This window comes from Pezoporus occidentalis, unplaced genomic scaffold (assembly GCF_034315485.1).
Source record: "Pezoporus occidentalis ecotype Australia unplaced genomic scaffold, CSIRO_AGI_Poc_V1 ctg111, whole genome shotgun sequence".
Classification (NCBI taxonomy): domain Eukaryota; kingdom Metazoa; phylum Chordata; class Aves; order Psittaciformes; family Psittacidae; genus Pezoporus; species Pezoporus occidentalis.
The window spans coordinates 236,781-254,786 of record NW_026912898.1 but is presented as its reverse complement, the minus strand read 5'-3'; the positions used below and the strand labels follow the sequence as shown (position 1 = coordinate 254,786).

General features: G+C 46.2%; 1 protein-coding gene across 3 annotated transcripts in view; it reads left to right on the top strand.

Moving 5' to 3' along the window:
- Nucleotides 1-18,006, top strand: part of LSAMP (limbic system associated membrane protein) — a 987,084-nt gene that overhangs the window by 943,273 nt on the left and 25,805 nt on the right. For all 3 annotated transcript variants that reach the window (XM_062632662.1, XM_062632655.1, XM_062632670.1), the window contains one exon: nucleotides 17,799-17,933. In XM_062632662.1, coding sequence (XP_062488646.1) covers nucleotides 17,799-17,933 — 135 coding nt within the window. The remainder of the gene's footprint in view (nucleotides 1-17,798; nucleotides 17,934-18,006) is intronic.

Below are 18,006 nucleotides of genomic sequence, written 5' to 3'. Positions count from 1 at the left end.
AGAAAAGTGCATGTGGAGATGCTGTGAGACAGAAGTGGAAAGCAACAGGACATGGAGGACACGTCTAAGAGTAGTCTAAGCCCAGAAAAAGGGCAGTGGTCCACCCAGGCCCCTGTCTTTCCTCCATCAAGAAGATAGTGTCCTTTATTTATATAACTACTTGATTCATTGTTTTTCCTTCATGGATAAAGCACCACCTCCTTAAGATTCTTGCTTCCTTGTTAGTGGCTGAGAGTAAAACATGGATGCATGTTCCACACTACACTAAACTTTCCATTTTAAAGAGCAGGTATGCATGGGACTGCAGGATTGACCTCTCTACTTTTTACTGCCTCTTTTACACCACCATGGTATCTAATGTTGTTTTCTTTCTTTCTTGATAAATATCCTAAGCATCAAAGCTTGTATACGTAGCCATGAACTTTCCACCAGGGTCCTCGAGTACAAATAGACACAGGCCCTCATCAGTTCAAACCAAACCCATCTTCAGTGGGTCATATTAAAGGGAAGTTCCAGCAGCCCAGCTTCCATAAGTGAAGTGATGTGGTGTGATACGGCATCATCTCTCTTGGAGCAATCGCCACATGTGTTCTCCATGTGAGAGACAGCTATAAAAGCAAAAGCAAACTGCAAGTATAAAAGCTCTTCTCCTAGATGTTTCTCCAATACACTATTCCTCCATGAATGTTTTCTGTCATTGCAATAGCTCAACTGAGTCACAGTCAGGTTTCAGTCTTTCAGATATGAGTAGAAGGAGAACAGGGTTGGAAGAGAAAAAGTAGAATAATAGGGGAAAGGAGAAGGGAGAGAGGGTAGGGAGAGGAAGTGAAAAGACAAAATAGGTATGTGAACTTAAGAAGGGGAAAAAATGGTCGAGAAGCTGGAAGTAGGGGGATGGTGGGTCAAAAAGCAGGATAAGTGATTTAGACCTCTGGGATACCAATGCCTGAGGCTTGTGAGCTCTTCCTGGCAGGGCAAAGCCCTGCAGAATGCAGTATAACCTCTATCGGGGCTCTTCAGTTTAGGGGCATATAAATGCAGTAGGACTTACAGCGAATTCTGATTAATAACTTTCTCAAAGGGGAAAACTCCTGTATTGTCTTTGAAATACTATTTCTTGTCTTGTAAGTTGAAATAGCTGTGACTGTTCCATCTGCACACAGTTGTGTTTCATCTCGTGCCTTTTTTGCTGGGTGTATGAGTATGACTTTGCTCAATGATTTTTCCCTGCAGAAAGGCCCCAGAATGTGGTGCTGTATACAGGTTTGTGATCAGTGTCTTTGCACAAGCACAAGAAAAACGCCTTGAGCATTTTCTGCTTTTAGAGAGGAACAAGTGTTAGGCTATTAGTCTGAATCTAACTTAGACTGCATTTCTCCTGAGAAAACTCAGTGGGAATTTCTGCAGGCTCCAGCCTAAGCTGAGATTTAATCTACCACCTAGACTGCAGTCTTGGAACTGGAAAGCCTGCTGGCACTTCCATGCAGAAAACAGACAAGAGAATATAGGTGAGCATCTCAACAACCCATGTTCCTGTCCCAAATCACAAGGCTTGTGATGCAGGTGGGAGTAGTGCTCACACCTAGAAAGAGAAGCAAGACCATCTCCCTCCTTATGACTCTAAGCAGTGCCAGATACTTTCTGCCAGCATTAACCCATCTCTGTTTCCCCAAGGGCTCCTAACTGTCTATTCTTTCTTTTTTTGTTATTGAAAGAGCCAGGCTTGCCTCTGGGGTAGTGCAGAAATCAACCGCTTTTGTGGATGACTGCATGTACAGAAACACAGATGGAGTCAAACCTTCCTGCCTTCAACTTGGCACCTGCTCCAAGTTAGAGCAGTAAAATCCCTGAATCATTAAGCAAGGGGTACGTGACTTAACATAGAATGCTGCCAGGGGCAGCACACTTAAATGTTCCAAGGAGGTTCAAATTCAGAATATATTTATTATATGTCACCTTCAGACAATTTATGTTTGCAAAGAGCTCAGGAAGGCTTTTGCATGAAGTAAACAAATACCTGAATAGGTATCTCAGTTCCTCATTCTTCTAGCTCTCTCCCATGACTCCCTACAAGTGCCTCCATCTGGAAGAGGAGAGGGGCTGTAGAAGAAATCAGGATTTTTCAGATCCAAGTGGAGATCTCTTCCCCCTCATAACAAACCTCAGCCTTCCCATTACATACGACAGATGAGATCATCTTTGGGCAGGCTGCGTGTTCAGGAGGTCACAGAGCAGCAAGGCCATTTCTCATGTTGCATTACGAGCAGACCTGTGGTCTCCAGCAGGGTGGGCTTCATCCCCATCCCCTCACTGCTTGCAGGCTCCTTCCCTGACCTGCATGACAAGCTGAGGCAGCTCAAATACATGAGGAGCCTTTGCCTGCCAGAACAGATTTGCAAGTGCGGGCACTGAAACTTCAAATGACCCCAGTGAAGAGCAACTGGAGAGGCTCAAAGTGTTTCTTTCCTCCGTGAAACACAGGCTGAATCATAGCATGGAGCATTTTATTAACTGACACCTTCTAGAGGACTTTCTATATTCAAGAAGGTAGAACTGAAAGCATTTGTTTGTCTAGAACTGTGACGGTAATTCATGGTGTGTTTTATCTGCCTTTAATGAGATGAAGAGGGCAGCAAGTAAGGAGGAGTCAGCACCAAACATTCCCACTCTCTCCCAAGCCCTTGCTATCAAAGGTCATGGGAACCTTCCTCTCTTCCCCCTTGTATGTCCCGTGCATGTGTATATACCATCTAAGTGTCTGATGGTGTGTACACATGCAGTGTACATACCCTCAGTGATACTGCCAGCAGCCTTGTATTGTCTGTGAGCAGGGAAATGGTTTACCACAGATCAATGTAATTGTAATACATCTGAAAGACTCGGGCCTCAGTTACTGCTTGCATTCCCAGCCAACATTAACTACGTTCCCCACTGCTTTCCCACGGTGATTCGCCTTGCACAGAGCTCTGCTGGCTTGCCCTAACCTTCTGCATCCCCTCGCCTCTTTTCTTAATCAACCTTTCATCTATATCTCATGCTCTGTGTCTCATTTCCTTATCTATTTCCTTTTCTGTCCTTCTCCTGAAGACTTGTGTCTCACAAACTATGTGTTTTATGCTGGTTTTTGGAGGTTTTTATTGTTGTTTTGCCAGTTCTTTCCCAATTCTCCATTCCTCTTCCTTCTCTCTCTTCTTCCCTCTCCCTCCTGCTTGCTGCATCCTCCTGTATATGCAAGCTCATACTGCCTGAAAATTATCTCAGGACCTTCTGCTCCTGAAGCAGGGAAAAAATACAGTCTGCAGGTGAATCTGCCATTTTAATGTAGTTAACATTCCTCCCCTCCTTCAACTGTTCTGCAATTGCAGACTGCTGAGATTAGTGGCTTAAAATCCCACCAGGATATTGACATAACCTATAAGCCAGGAAGTTGTTTTAATCAAACCCAGCATCCCATTTGGAATGCCAGACTTAGAAATACAAGGACAGCAGTTTTGAGAGCAGCTGAGAAATAAGGAAATAAGTGTTTGGGGAGAGGGGATTTGAAAACCTTTATATATATATAGATATTATTTCAATACCTTACAGTCAGAAGTGGCAGGATTTTTTTTCCCACTAAGCCCTCGCCTATAGAGAGTGCTCAGATGGAGTGCTGGTATTGGAGAGGTGATAAAAAGGAATTCGATTGGATGGCTGGATTATTAAGAGGGGCTATTACCTAGTAAAAGTGTCAGAGGATCTCAATCCACGGGGCATGGATGATGACTGTGGATGAATTCCTGGTCCTTGGAGGCCAGATGGAAGGGCATGATTGCCACGTTTCTCCCCCACCCACGGTAAAATTTAGAGCAGCCTTGGATGAGCTGCTCATAAAAATGTCTGTTATGTTGCTTGGAAAGCAGTGAAGCAAAGAAAGAATAGAAGATACCCCAAACTATCTGTCAGTCTCTAACTCACAAACTCCACCTCCCTCTGTTTCCCTCCATCCACTCTTGGGTTTCTAAAGAGGCAATCTGTGTCAGTGAGATCCACACATCAGCAGGGCGAGGACATAGTATTGACAAGCCATTGCAGATGCTTCCAGTGGCAAAGCTGATAAAGAGGAGAAGGTGCTGCAATAAAGGAGGGATGCTAGGTTATGTGGTGCTGGTCAATATGGCTGCTGTCAATACAGCCCTGTGTTGCAGCACTGTAAACTGCCCTGAGAAAGAGAATTGGACTATTTGCAACCTTGTTCTGTGCTACGGTGACATGAAGCCGACATAAGGCATGCAGTTTCTATGTTATGCTGATAAGAGGCAAGGGGAGATTTCTGTCCCCAGCTGGTGATCAGTTTATTCACTGAAGTATGAGGATTGATAGCACTTGTCACTATTAGCCCAGCTGATATAGCTGCAGATGCTATATTTAATCGTATAAACTATGTGGCACAATTGCAGAACAAGGGCCTCTGGCCCGCACCATTGGAAAAGCGAGAACAGATTCCTAAAGGGCTGGTGGAGAATTGCAATGGTCCTGCACCCTTGTGACAGGAAAAAAGAGGATGTGCCTTCCTTCTTCATGGCAGTCTGTGTAGGGGTACGTGTTTGTGTGCATGCACGTGTGTGATTTACTGAGTGCGCATGAGAGAGCAAAGTGAAAGGATCTTATGCATGAGATCAAGAGAATATGTGCAGGAGAAAGCAGTATAGGAGAAAGGAAAGGAGTGGTTGGGGCAGGAGGATGTGCCCAGTCCCCTTTGTCTGTCTATCATAGCACCATATTCTTGACAGCCTTGTCTTAGTATCTGAAGCCAAAAGAAGAGTCAGAGTGTTTGAGATGTGGTGCTGCCCATGATGGAGAGCAGCTTCCACACAACTGAGACCAGAGCCCTTCAACAAGGCGTTTATAGCGCAATGAGGACAAGTTATGAAATAAAAGGGAGGGTCTGGCATTTCTTATGGCCCACATCATCAAACAGCAAGCTCACTTCCCTTCTGCAGCTTTCCAGGAGCGTTTGAAACCAGCCTTTACAGGTTTTCACCATTAATGAGGTCTCTTGTCCCACCTGCCGAAAGGTGTTTTGTTGCAGACGTGCAAGAGGCTGCATGGATGCAGGCACCAAGCAACACCTGGGACAGCAGAGGGAAATGAGACTGAACTGGGGTCCTCTGAAAGTGAGAGAGGAAATGGGGAAGCACCCACTCCCATGTGATGTGCAGCTCTGCTACCTATATAGAAGACCACAGGCACCCCCTGCACTCATTGTCTTGTTCTCTCTCCCTGCCTGACAGTGCACATCTTCACCTTAGTGCTCTGTCATACCTCCAGTTCCACCCCCGTGTGTCCATGTGTATTTTCCCCACCACTCATACACACGCACACATGCAATTCCTGTGTAGTCTTTCACCCACCTGTGTTTCCTCTCACATCCCCATGAGCTCTTGCACTGCCTTCTTTATGATGCTCAGCAGCTCTCACCCACAAGCCCTGCTGGTACTCACTGGTGCTCAGCACACTCCCATGTTCTCCATCTCCAATTGTCCATCTCTGAAGCCCAGCTATTATTAGTTTGGTTCAGTCATGTGTGTGTCCTGTCAGACACACATCTGCACTGAAGTGGCCTGGAAGATGGCTGGCATGTATCAGGGTTAAAAATGAATACACTGGAACATCCCTCTCCTCTAAACTCACACCCTGATAATATAGCCCCCAAGGGGAAGAGTTTGCAGTGTAAAAGCAGTCGGTCTGTGGCTTTCATTGAAGGAGAGCATGGGGGGGGAAAGCCCAGCCCAACACCTAGCCCTTCAAATGAAGTGACTTGTCAAGCATGCAACTGTGGCAGAGATCAGAGGAGCAGTAAATTTTGCAGCACTCACTTCCACTGACAGGCTGTCGTGCTTGAAACATAAATAGTGGTGGAGACAAATCACTGCTGTTTTCCTATTAAGCTTTGGCCCACTGGCCTCCTAGCTTGCCAGCAGCATTTCTACCTGGCCTGCTGGCATGCCTCATCTCAGGGATGGATGTGCCTCCCTGCTGCAGGTTTTGGGACAGGCAGGATGGGAATTACCATCCTGTTATTTCTTCATGCGTCCTTGGTGTCTGGGTACTTGCTCCTCAGCTGATGGATTTCTCACTCAGGCCCTCTCTCCAGCCAAGGTTGAGGAAACACGGACCCTCTCCCTAGAGGGCTCATGGCTTTCACCTCTGCCCCCAGTTTCTTCCACGTAGCCTGGTAAGGTCATGCTGATGGAGTAAATGAGGCACTGATTTGAATAAGGGAGTAGAGGTGAAGTTTTCCAGTGCACCTGAGTGACTCGCAAGCACAAATGCCATTGAAAGCCACTGGGTCCTGTCCTTTTAAAGCATTTAGTGGCTTTTGGAAACCCTGCTTTCAAGCATTAATTATTATATAAGCATTTAATAAAACATGCCCTCGGAAGCTCACATTAATCTTTACAGAGAGATGAGAGACATCCCTTAATGCCCCAAAGTGAGGAACCAGGAGCAAATGGACTCAGCACTTCTCTTCTTCTTTCTCTCTTATCAGACATTCCTCTTTCCCCTCTCTCCTCAAGGAAGATGAAATCATGTTGGTGATTAAGGTGGCCTGTGTTGGTTTAATTGGAGCAACTGCTGTTTCAGTTACAGTAGAACTCTCACTGGTGTGCAGTCGCAAAGGTGCTCTAATGAAGAAACTCCTGTCTCTTCAGGAGCTCTGTAGAAAGCAGCCAATGAGTCCTCAACATAAAATAGATGGCTTTCCGTGCTTTCCTGGGTCTTTGGGCTACCTCTGGCTCCAGTAGGAGATAGGGGCTCCTGTCAGAGCAAGACACATGCATCTGGGGAGTCGGGAGGGCAGAAGTAAGTAGATTCCTGTCCATGACAGAACAGGTAGATACAGAGAGGTGAAGCCCATTGAGACACTTTTGATTGACATGATTGGCCATGGACTTCTCATGCAAGCAGCGTTACACTTGTTGGAAGTTTTCTGTAAACATCACAAGAAAGAGTATTAGGAGTTGGGACAAAGGCAATGAAATACTGTTTTGGTTTGCCCTCAGACCCTTTCCCATGGGATAAGCTGGAAGAAGTCAGAAAGAAGTTGCTTTGAACCTTTCTTCTACTCATCATTTTCTGTCTTCTCCCTTTCTGGTTACCCCCTATTCTTTCCATATCCCTAGTGGAGACACCCTGCCTCACAGACGTGATTTGCAATAGTGCTGGTGACCAGCAACTGCACCTGCAATGGTAGATGTTGCACGAGGGAGCTAAAAGAGCTCAAAATCAGGGTTTGTATTTCCTCTCTGCGTACCTCCCCTGTAGGACTCTATGCACTGCAATATTAGTCACTGAGCAAACGCCTTCCTTCTTCGCAGGCAGCGCCTTGCAAGTCTCCTTATTCTTTGGAAAGCAAGGGAGTGGCTAACAGCATAGGAATTAAACATCCTGGACTGAAGCAATCATTTATCTGGACCACTATCACTATGAATCAACCTCAGATAGCTCAGATGATAATATCACAAGAGCCAGCCCAATTGATCAAAAGCCCCTGCAGTGTGTGAGCCAATACAATGTATTCTCAGCACACCCCATCCTGCCTCAAACCCTCTGTGATCCTTGCCTTGATACCTGGCAATGCGTCCTGCCTGCTCAATCCTAAACTCAGCCATTTAGCCTCATCTCCTGATCCCTTGTTGTGCTCCCTGGAGAATATCCCTTTACTCCTGCCACTAGGAGCAGATAAAGGGGATGATGTCAGGCAGTCACTGTGCTGGATCTAATTGAGAAACGCTGCAGCAAGGAGAGGGGCCAACAGAAAAGCAAACAGTATGCTCTTTCAGGGAGCTAATCCACCTATACAAATATTGGCACCAGGCATCACAACACATTGGCATGTTTTTGAAAGGGTAAATCTTCCTGAGGGGTGGCTTAACTCTTTGACCTCATTTTCTCAGTTGAAAATTACAGCTGTGTAAAAGATCAGTGGCAAGGCCCAGGCTGATATGGAAATCTCGGTCTTTAGGTGTTAGTTGTGAACATGATGTCCAGAGTAGCCTCACTGAAAACAGGGATGAGCTACAGGAATTGCTATCTTGCAGAGAGGCATAGGAGGTTGAGGGGTTGTGTGATCTGGCCATGAAATGTTTGGCTCCAGCTTGCAGAGAATGAGCCACAGCAATGTGTAATCTTCTAAAGTTATGCTCTGTCCCATTTCAAGTAAATTTGGTCCAATTTGTAATTTTTCAAGCCTTCTCCCAGGTTTCAAACACGAGAGGATGGAATTCTATGGGCTAAGTTGAATCTCTGGGGTCTTTTTTAATTTTGTTTCTAAATCTTTAAGTTAGGTTGACGTTCTGGCTTCATTCTTTCTTCCTCATCCCAAGAAGTATGATCAGACATAAGACAGAAGGGAACAAACCCATTATCTTTAGAAACAGGGCAACATTTTCATGGATGGCTATGGAAGAGAGTCACTCGATTCTTGCACAGTAGTATATTGAGCACTTCTTCCTTTATGGGAGACACAAAACTCTTGTAAGGGACATAACAAGGATTTTTAAAGATGCCAGCAAGCACAGACCAACCCTATAGTTCCCAGATAGACAGATGGGCACAGTTGGTACCACTGAGCGTCACCACATGAGGTTTCCCTAAGGTCTGGGACTGATGTGATGATTTGTGGAATTAAACTAGGTACTACATTGCGGTCCATCTCTGCTCTTCACCAGCTGGACAGAAGCAGTACGGTTCAGCCAGGTTTCTTGTGGAACTTGCCTCAAATGGAACTTGTTACTATTGCTCTTTCCTTTGGTCTTGCATCTGTGAGGAAGAGCTTGTCTTCAAATGGTGTAACGGTGGTAGCATGAGTGTTTTGTCCAAAATGTGAGAATCTGAAGGGAAAGGAGGCCTAATGAGAGGAAATCAACTGACAGAGCCACCGAATACTGTAACGGTCGACTGCTTGCTGTCGTATTTTAATTGCCTTGCATAGGTTTCCATGATGTGAAAGAAAACCTAGTCCTAAGCATCAACTATCAGCTGAACACAGTGAGAAACAAACACCAATTGATTCTGCTCCGCCCGTCAACTGTTCCTCTTGCCCATCCTCTTTGGGTAGGTGGTGAGGGAAGATGGCACAGCTCCCTGACCACGCTGCAGGGAGCGAGGGGTTGGTGTGCTGCCATAAGTGTGTGCACACCACACAACCCCAGTGCATGGGATGTGATTCTTTGTCACAGCTCCTGTTTCTAACCCCTGTTTTACCAGCTGCTCCAGCATGGGACACTGAGTATTTACCAACTCCTGCTTTCTTAAGACAACTCAGAAGGTCTGGTGTCATCCCAGTGACTCATCTAGCTGATGATGCCTTCTACCTCATATTGTCATACAGTAACTTGCAAAAGGCAGAAATTTGGGGGATGAAGACCTCAAGCATTGGTTTGTTCATGTTTGTATGTCATTTTCTTGGCAGTAAAAGGAAGGTTTGATGTTTTGGTAGCATAGTCATGACAACTGACATTGTGGCATGCAACATTCAGGGAGTGTAATATTATAGCTGTGACATTAGATGACTAAATTTACCTCATGGTTCATAATTTACTTTACACATTGGCATCACAGCCAAGTTTTGTTCAAGAGCAATTCATCTATCCAGAACATGCTGTTTGTGTTCATTAAAAAGGAGTTAGCAAATCTGGGTTAAATTCAGTGAGTAATTTTGGGAAAAAAAAATAGAAAAAAAGTCATTTTCTTTGTCATGAAATCATTTTTCTGAAATTATATCGGAAGTTGAGGCAGAACATTAATTCTTTCTTCTGGTTCAGGAAAAAGCAAAAGAAAACCACTGGTCAAAAAGAAGCCTTTGACCTGGAGCAAGGTTGGATTTTATTTCAGGGAGTGTCTCCCTTTCTTTCATGTGGATTTGGAATGCAAAATCTAATCAGTCCCTGAGATGCAGCAGTATATTGCACAGGATTCCATGCCCACACTCTATATTTGAGAGAGCGAGATGACCTTTAGTGGTCATTTACGAATATGAGTGAAGAGGGAATGGAAATTCAGAGATGCTGCAGACCTGCTGTGGCTGCTTCAAGCACCCATGGCCAGGATGCAAGCTGTGTCTGAGCTGTCAGCTCTTGGCTTCCAGCTCCTGGGCAGAGACATCAGTGGTAGCGAGTGGTCCCAAGTGGTCTGTGATGTCCCTCAAGAGAGAGCACAGAGATGGTTGCTCAGTGTGGGGAGGGTGTCCTCAAACTGGAAGGTTTTATTTGCATGCTAAATGTGTGGGTTTGTGGGGAAAAGTAGCCACAAAGATCCCAGTCTTTCTTAACCCTGTCCGTGCCAACAGGCACTTGTGCTGCGGGCCACCTCAGGCACAGTGCTTAGCTCGGGAGGCACAGCAGCCAGCTTTGCACGTAAGGAGAAAATGAGATTGGTGATGAGCACGGTCCTGTGAAGGCCAGGGGAAACCATGCCAGGGTGTTTCTGCCTGATCTGACTCATTCTCATTCATGAAGCCAGAGCCAGGCCAGAACCCTTCCTGGCACGGCACTAGTTTTTTGGTTTATGTGTAATAGCTACAGACCTGAGGGCATGGGAGGCATGAGGCCAGCTTAAACAATAAATACCCTGCTGTGCCTTGCTGCTTAAACAGAGTAATTACTGCCTTGCTGCATGTGACCCCTCTGTTCCATCCCTCTGGCAATTGTTATTTCATAGCTCCCTTTACACAAGGGGCGTCTGTGCCTCTTTCCATGCCATACATCTCTCTGTTTGCCACCGTCTCGCCTCCCATCTTTCTCACTTGCTCTGTCTCAGTGCATTTCTCTTTGTCAGTAGCTCACTACCATTTACTCTTTATCTCAGTTACTGAAGAATCTCACTTTGCATTTCTCTCTCCCAGCACCATTCCTCTTTTAATCCCCCCTCTATTTATCCTCCATCTATTTTCCTCCTGCTCTCAAGCTTTCCCCATTCTCGCCACATCCCATGCCCCACACTAGTTTATCTGCCTTCCCTCCTCACTGTAGCATTCCCTTTGCTCATCCACCATCTGCTGCTCTCCACTGATCTTTTTGCTAAAAACAAGGCTCTTCAACTAAGGGACAGGAAAAAAAATGCCAAGCTCATTGGAATCTGTGATGGCTGAAGAGACAGAGGCTGATAAATGAGATCTTCAAAGTTTTGAATTAAAAAAAAAAAACTAAATGAAGATCCCAGCTGGAGGTAAAACAAAAAAAATACGTGAAAGGCTCCCTCAGCTATTTTTTGTCTTTCAGAAGCCTGTTCTTGGGGAATGTAAGGTGCAGAGGGAAGGAGGAAAGGAAGAAAGTTAGGTGAGCAAACCCTTAAACAACAAATAGAGAGTGCAGAAAGAACAAAAAACTGCAGTTCAGCACTGGAAGTTGCTACACACAAAAAAACTTCAAATGGCATTTATTGATTTGCAATCTTTCTTATCTCCTTGCATCTTGTTTGAGGCAGGGGAGGGCCCAACAAAGATGCATAACCCCTTCTGCTCTCCCTTCTCTAAAACTACAAAGAGGCTTAGACAGAAAACAAACACAGACGCAGGGTATCTGATCTCTTTCTCCACATACCAAATGCAAACAGATACTTTCAGTGGGTCTGAACTTTAGTTTAGACCACAACAATACTAAAAAAAAAAAGAAATAAAAGAGAACTAAAGGAATTTCTACAAGAGAAGGAGCCCAGTGATGGACACACAAACAGAAGAGGAGGGAGCAGAATCCATCCCTTGCAGTGTTAGAGGCCAGGTTGGACAGAGCCCTGGATGACATGGTCTAGTGTGAAGCATCTCTGCCCATGGTAGGGTGTTGGAACTGGATGATTTAAAGGTTCTTTCCAACCCAAATCATCCTATGATTCTATGGACTGTAGAATGTAGCTGCCACCCTGCAGACTAACTTCCCATGTGGAGATGTAAGGAACCAAAGCATGAAGGGAAAGACCCCTCTGGTAGAGCGTAAGGCTGAAAGCATTGTTGAACCCTTGCCTGCCTGAAAGAGCTGTCTGCGCACAATAAAAGCGGTGTTTCATCTGCCTGTGTGTCATTTTAGAAAGAAGAGTTTAGCTTTTGAGGAAAGAGTGATGGTGTGTGGCAGTGAAGGGGCCATTTGAGTGGAGGTGGGAAGGACCCATAAATACGGGTGTGTGTAAGTCTCCATTTCTGCTCAGCAGTGGGATTTATATATATAAAATACATAATATGTAAAATATGTATCTTTATATAAACATATATATATAAAAATATATATTTTGAGCATGGGCAGGTGTGTATGTCAGCAGGGGATGATATACAGAGCCCATAGGGTTGTACAAGGCCATCTCCAAAGGGTGGAGGGAGGGGGGGACTTTTTGCCAGCAGGCGAGCATTGCCAAGCAGGTTTGCTGATTGGGTTCATTATTTACTTTACTGTGTCCAATTAGGAAGCCAGGGGATGGGAAATGTGTCTGAGGCAAGCGGGCCTTCAAAGCCTTCCTCCTGCACACATCAAAGCTGCCTGCTGCAGATCCCTCTGCAGAAAGGGCTCTGCCAGCTCGGAGCAGCAGCAGGCACCTGGCTCACTCTGCTCGGGGTCGTTCCCTGTTGGTTTGGTTGTCAAGCCTCCAAGGCTCATAGTCTCTATCTCCAGCCTCCAGAGCAGAAAGCTCCTCTTTCTGATTTACTGGGGCAGAGTTAAGGAGCTACAGCTTGGCAAGAGGGTGTTTAATGGGGCTGCAGCAACAAACCAAGCTAGCTATGAACATGTGAAAGGCAAAAAACCTGCAGGGAAGAAGGTTGCTTTGGGAAGGGATGCTTTGGGGTGAGAAGAGCTGCGCTGCACGAGGAGTCATCACCCTAAGGAAACCTGGAAAGGCCTTCACTAGGAAGGGGTTTTACTGAACCAGACAAAGCGGGCAGGAGATAACCCTTGTCAGCGAGGACGGTCTGGCTGTACGGTCAGGATTTCATCCCTGGATAGCATGCTCAAGGCAAACCTCTTAATGGAAATGGAGTGGCTCACTTGCCACGAGCAGGCAGTCCCTCTCTTCACCTAATAGAATATGTTCATTGTTATCTGTACCAAAGGGCATTGTCCAAGCCTTTTCTCTCTCGCTTTGATAAACTGCATACTGGCAGCCATCAGCTCCCTGCCAAAGCTTACTGCTGCTCAGAAACATTAGTAAATTTGCTCGATGTATAAAGCTCTGTTCCTACTCCCCTTGCCCCACTTTTGCCTTAGAGGTTAGAGTTAATATGACTCACCTAATCTGGCTGCCAAGGTGAATTAGTGAAAACATCTCTACAGCGCTGTGCAAGATATCACAACCTGACATTCTTCTAACGCGCTGTGATACATCTTTCCTCTCCCTGGTCTGTACTATGACACCTCAATTTCCCATAAATGCTTTTTGTTACAAACGGTTAATGTACTCTTAGAGTACATTAGGGCTGTGTTAGTTAGGGCTGCAAGCAACAGGGTCTTTCTTGCACGCAAGAGTAGTTGAGGTCTTGTAGCAAGATGTTGATGCCCAGGGTTGAAACAGGTCACCAGTGCAGGGACAAGAATAGTGCTACCACTATTTCAGCAAGAGACTGTCACAGAAACTTTCCTTGAAGTGTTAAGGTTGTATGTGTCTCCTGGAGCAGGGGAACGAGGAGCTGAATAGGCCTATTGATGTCTTTGGCATGCCCTTTGAAACAGAAGTCCTCCCTTGTACTCATTCCTAGAGAGCTCCGCTGTGCAAACCAGCAGCTCAGCAAGTTTGCCGCTGACACCAAGCTGTGTGGCTCGGTTGATACCCTGGAGGGAAGGAATGCCATCCAGAGGGACCTTGACACACTTGTGGGGTGGGCTGATGCCAACCTCATGAAGTTCAACCAAGCCAAGTGCAAGGTCCTACACCTGGGTCAGAGCAATCCCAGGCACAGCTACAGGTTGGGCAGAGAAGAGATTCAGAGCAGCCCTGCGGAGAAGGACTTGGGGGTGTTGGTCAATGAGAAAGTGAACATAAGCTGGCTTCAGTGTGCGCACACAGCCCAGAAAGCCAACCGTATCCTGGGCTGCATCAAAAGGAGCGTGACCAACAGGTCAAAGGAGGTGATCCTGCCCCTCTACTCTGCTCTTGTGAGACCTCACCTGGAGTATTGTGTGCAGTTCTGGTGTCCTCAACATCAAAAGGACATGGAACTGTTGGAACAAGTCCAGAGAAGGGCCACGAGGATGAACATGGGACTGGAGCAACTCCCGTATGAAGACAGGCTGAGGAAGTTGGGGCTGTTCAGCCTGGAGAAGAGAAGGCTGCGTGGAGGCCTCATAGCAGCCTTCCAGTATCTGAAGGGGGCCTATAGGGATGCTGGGTAGGGAATCTCCATCAAGGACTGTAGTGATAGGACAAGGGATGATGGCTTCAAGCTTAAACAGGGGAAGTTTAGATTAGATATAAGGAAGAAGTTCTTTCCTGCGAGGGTGGTGAGGCACTGGAATGGGTTGCCCAGGGAAGAAGTCAATGCTCCATCCCTGGCCAAGTTCAAGGTCAGGTTGGAAGAGCCTTCGTTGACATGGTCTAGTGCGAGGCACCCCTGCCCATTGCAGGGGGCTGGAACTGGGTAATCTTATGGTCCTTTCCAACCCAAACCATCCTGTGGCTCTATGCCTTGAGAAGGGTTGCCCATAGCTGTCAAAGCTCTGCTGCTGGAGATGGTACACAGTTTAGACTTTAAGTGCATGTACATATGCTGGGGAGAAGCTGAAAAACATCTTCCCTTAGGAAAGTATGTATCCTTGTAAGACACTTTGGAGCTCCATTGATGTGGTTCTCTGACAGACAGAATTAACAGCACCCTTAATGAGGGTGCCACTCCATTAGAGCTCTTTAAGTCACCCTCAACCCTCTTTTCATTATGATGACAGTCTTGTGACAAGGGCATATTGCAGGAGAAGCAAGTCCCACTTGGAATGAACCCTGTGTATAAACAAGGCAGAACTGCAGAGCAAATGATTTGCAAAGCAGAGGCAAATTACGTTTTAACCTTTTCTTTGTGAGTCTTTCCCTGATGTCTGATTAACTTTCCAGTCAACTGGCTGACCTACCAACTGGGAGCGCTGCTGTGAAAGGAAGGAAGTGTTGGTTGTCAGCTCAAATTGGGAGTGGGATTTTCAAAGAGCGTTATTAGCAGGTAGCAATATGTGATAAGAAGATCTGGGAATTAAAAGAGTTCCCAACCAAAAATGAATCATGCTTTGGCAAGAACACAAACAATATATTGGCTGTACAGACAGCGGCACAGTGCAGAAGCCACGATGCAATCCTTCACCTGTGTTCAGCCATGATAAGAGCTCATCTGAAACGCTGTGTTCAGTTTGGGGTATTGCACTTGCAGAAAAATGCGAACTTCTCAGAGAGGTCTAAAAGCAAGGAACAAGAATGATCTATGGTCTGAAAAAAACCTCACCTACAGAGGAAGGTTGAAAGACCCTGGCAATGTTCAGCCTAAGAAAGAAAAGAGGGGAAAAAAATGATGACAACTGAGGGAGGAACATAAGTGATTTAAAAGTTGATAAAAGGCTATTGCAGAGAAGGAGGGAATGATTTGTTCTTTTTGTCTGTAGTGGCTAAGACAAAAATAATAGCTTTAAATTGCAGCAAGAGAGGCTCGGGTCAAACTTCAGGGAAACTGCTCCAGCGGTAAGGACAGCAAAGCACAGGAACAGATTGTCTGGAGCGGCTGCAGGGCAGAGGATGACTGTCTCCCTGACATAACCTATGTGTCCAGCCTTGAGGCTGGGGATATTGGCTGGATGGTGAATGAAGTCCCTTCCAGTACTATGACTCACCTAACCCTGGTCCTACAGGGGTGAAGATTCCCTAAAATATTCATGAGTTGCAGTGATAAAAGTACCTGTGAAAATCCCACCCTGCTTCATTCTGCACTGACACTCCATAGTATCAGCCCCAGTGCACAGACCTGTGTCCTGGAGCACTGAGTAGGCATCAGGAGCCAACTTTGCTTCCCTGTGTGTTAAATACATTACTATCGCTCAATAAAGCCCTTTGGCAGACTGTTAGGGGATGCGAGAACTGCATCACAACAGTTATAAGGCTTAGACACAGCAATGAGAATTCCACTCACCTAAACATCTGGTAGGAGCTGGAAAAGGGACTGCTGGACAGCCCCACTTGGAAGAGAGGGGAAACATTGTCTTTATTGTTTTTATATGAGTTTAATAGGTACACTGCTGTTTTCATGCTAAGCCTCCATGACGGTGGGGGGGCAGGGGGGGGGTGTCCCCTAAAATGGCTCTGAAAATTTCCTGGGGAAAAGAAAACCTATAGAAAAGGCAAAAATACTTGTGTAAGGGACAGAGTTGTGAGCAGATTCTGAAGTGGCTGGAGTCCCTGCCTCTGATGCAGAAGGGAAATGCACGCTGCGAGCATCACCAGCCTGACCTGGCCAACACACTGCAGCAAGCCTGTGCCTGTGTGGTGGGATTCACTGCAGCCTGAGCTCCAGAGATGGGGCTTACCCACTGCTTCCATGCAGTGTCGCAGAGCCAAGGACAACAGTCCTGTCCTTGCAGGCACTGTCTGAACTCCATTGAACAGCTCTAAGCACATACACGAAGTGAGCAGGGTTTGAGAAGTGTTTGGCACCTATCAAACTGAAAATGTCTTTTGGGCAGGGAGCTGCTTTGGAAAACCTGACCACACTCTGAGAAACCTGAATGGGAGCAGTTGTGAGCTGACCTTTTCTTGTTTTGCTTTGAAATCTGGCTTTAAGCCTTTTGAGGACTAAAGGATGCTTTCTCTGAACACACACAGGCACGCACTTGGGGTTTGTGGCTTTGCATGCTGCAGACCACTGCTTGCAGCGCTCCCGGAGGAGAGAAGCATCTCCCTTTGCACTGCTGCTAATGTGGTTCAGATTCTTTCCAGGAAAAGCCTTTACTTTGCTTCCTGAAGGAATAGGGTAAATACACCACTCCTAATATTTCACGCTTCCCTGGTGCTTTTCATGCAACGATTCTAATGTGGTTTATATGCATTAATCTCACTGCCTTTCTCTGACCAGGAGGTGATGGGAGAAGAGGGCTATTAGCCACAGCTGACAGAGGGAGAGCAAGGGAGTGACTCACGCAAGGTCACACAGTGAATTAAAGGCAAGGCCACAGCCCTCCCCTGAGTGCTGCCCCGAGCTGTAACCCCGATGGTCAAGCCACGGCTCTCAAAACTGCATTAGTGAGGCAGCAAGGCTTAAATATGTCATTGCATATGTTCAGAAGATCAGGGATTCATGATGATTATTGGTCTCTGCAGATCAGTTCACACTTTGTTTTTCTCAGTTTGGCTGTGTTTAACGAGATCTGATCTATGGCACGTTAGGGTGCTGGTTGCTCTGAGACAGCTTTGCCATGGAGAAAAGGGTGCTGACAATACACCACCACATCTGAGGACCCATCTGGCCCTAAACCAGCCTTTCTGGTCTCCAGTACTTGGCCATCACAACAGTGAACCTACTCTGGTCTTATATGGTAGAGATTTTGCTGCTTGGCCTGGCCAGCCTGTGAGATGCAAAGCTTTGGTACCATATATATGCTTCTTTCCAGATTTCCAGAACCCAAGTTTTCCATAACTAAACTAAACACTATTATCTTGCTGATATGGCTTCTGAAATAACTTCAGAATCGTTCATGACTGTTACGTATTTGCAGAATCCGTGCCGTGATTGTTCCTCCATAGCGATTAAGCAGAAGGCTTCCCAAATCTCAGTGCCTAACAGTGCTACTATCTGTATTTTTCTGTCCTATCAGGCAGAGAGTTTGAAGGCGAGGAAGAGTATCTGGAGATCCTAGGGATCACGCGAGAGCAATCGGGCAAGTACGAATGCAAAGCTGCCAATGAGGTTGCTTCAGCAGACGTCAAGCAAGTCCGGGTCACTGTGAACTGTGAGTACATCACAACTGGAGCGGGTCAGCAGGGACAGCTTTGCCCACAGGCAGGGGTGACTTTAGGATAAAT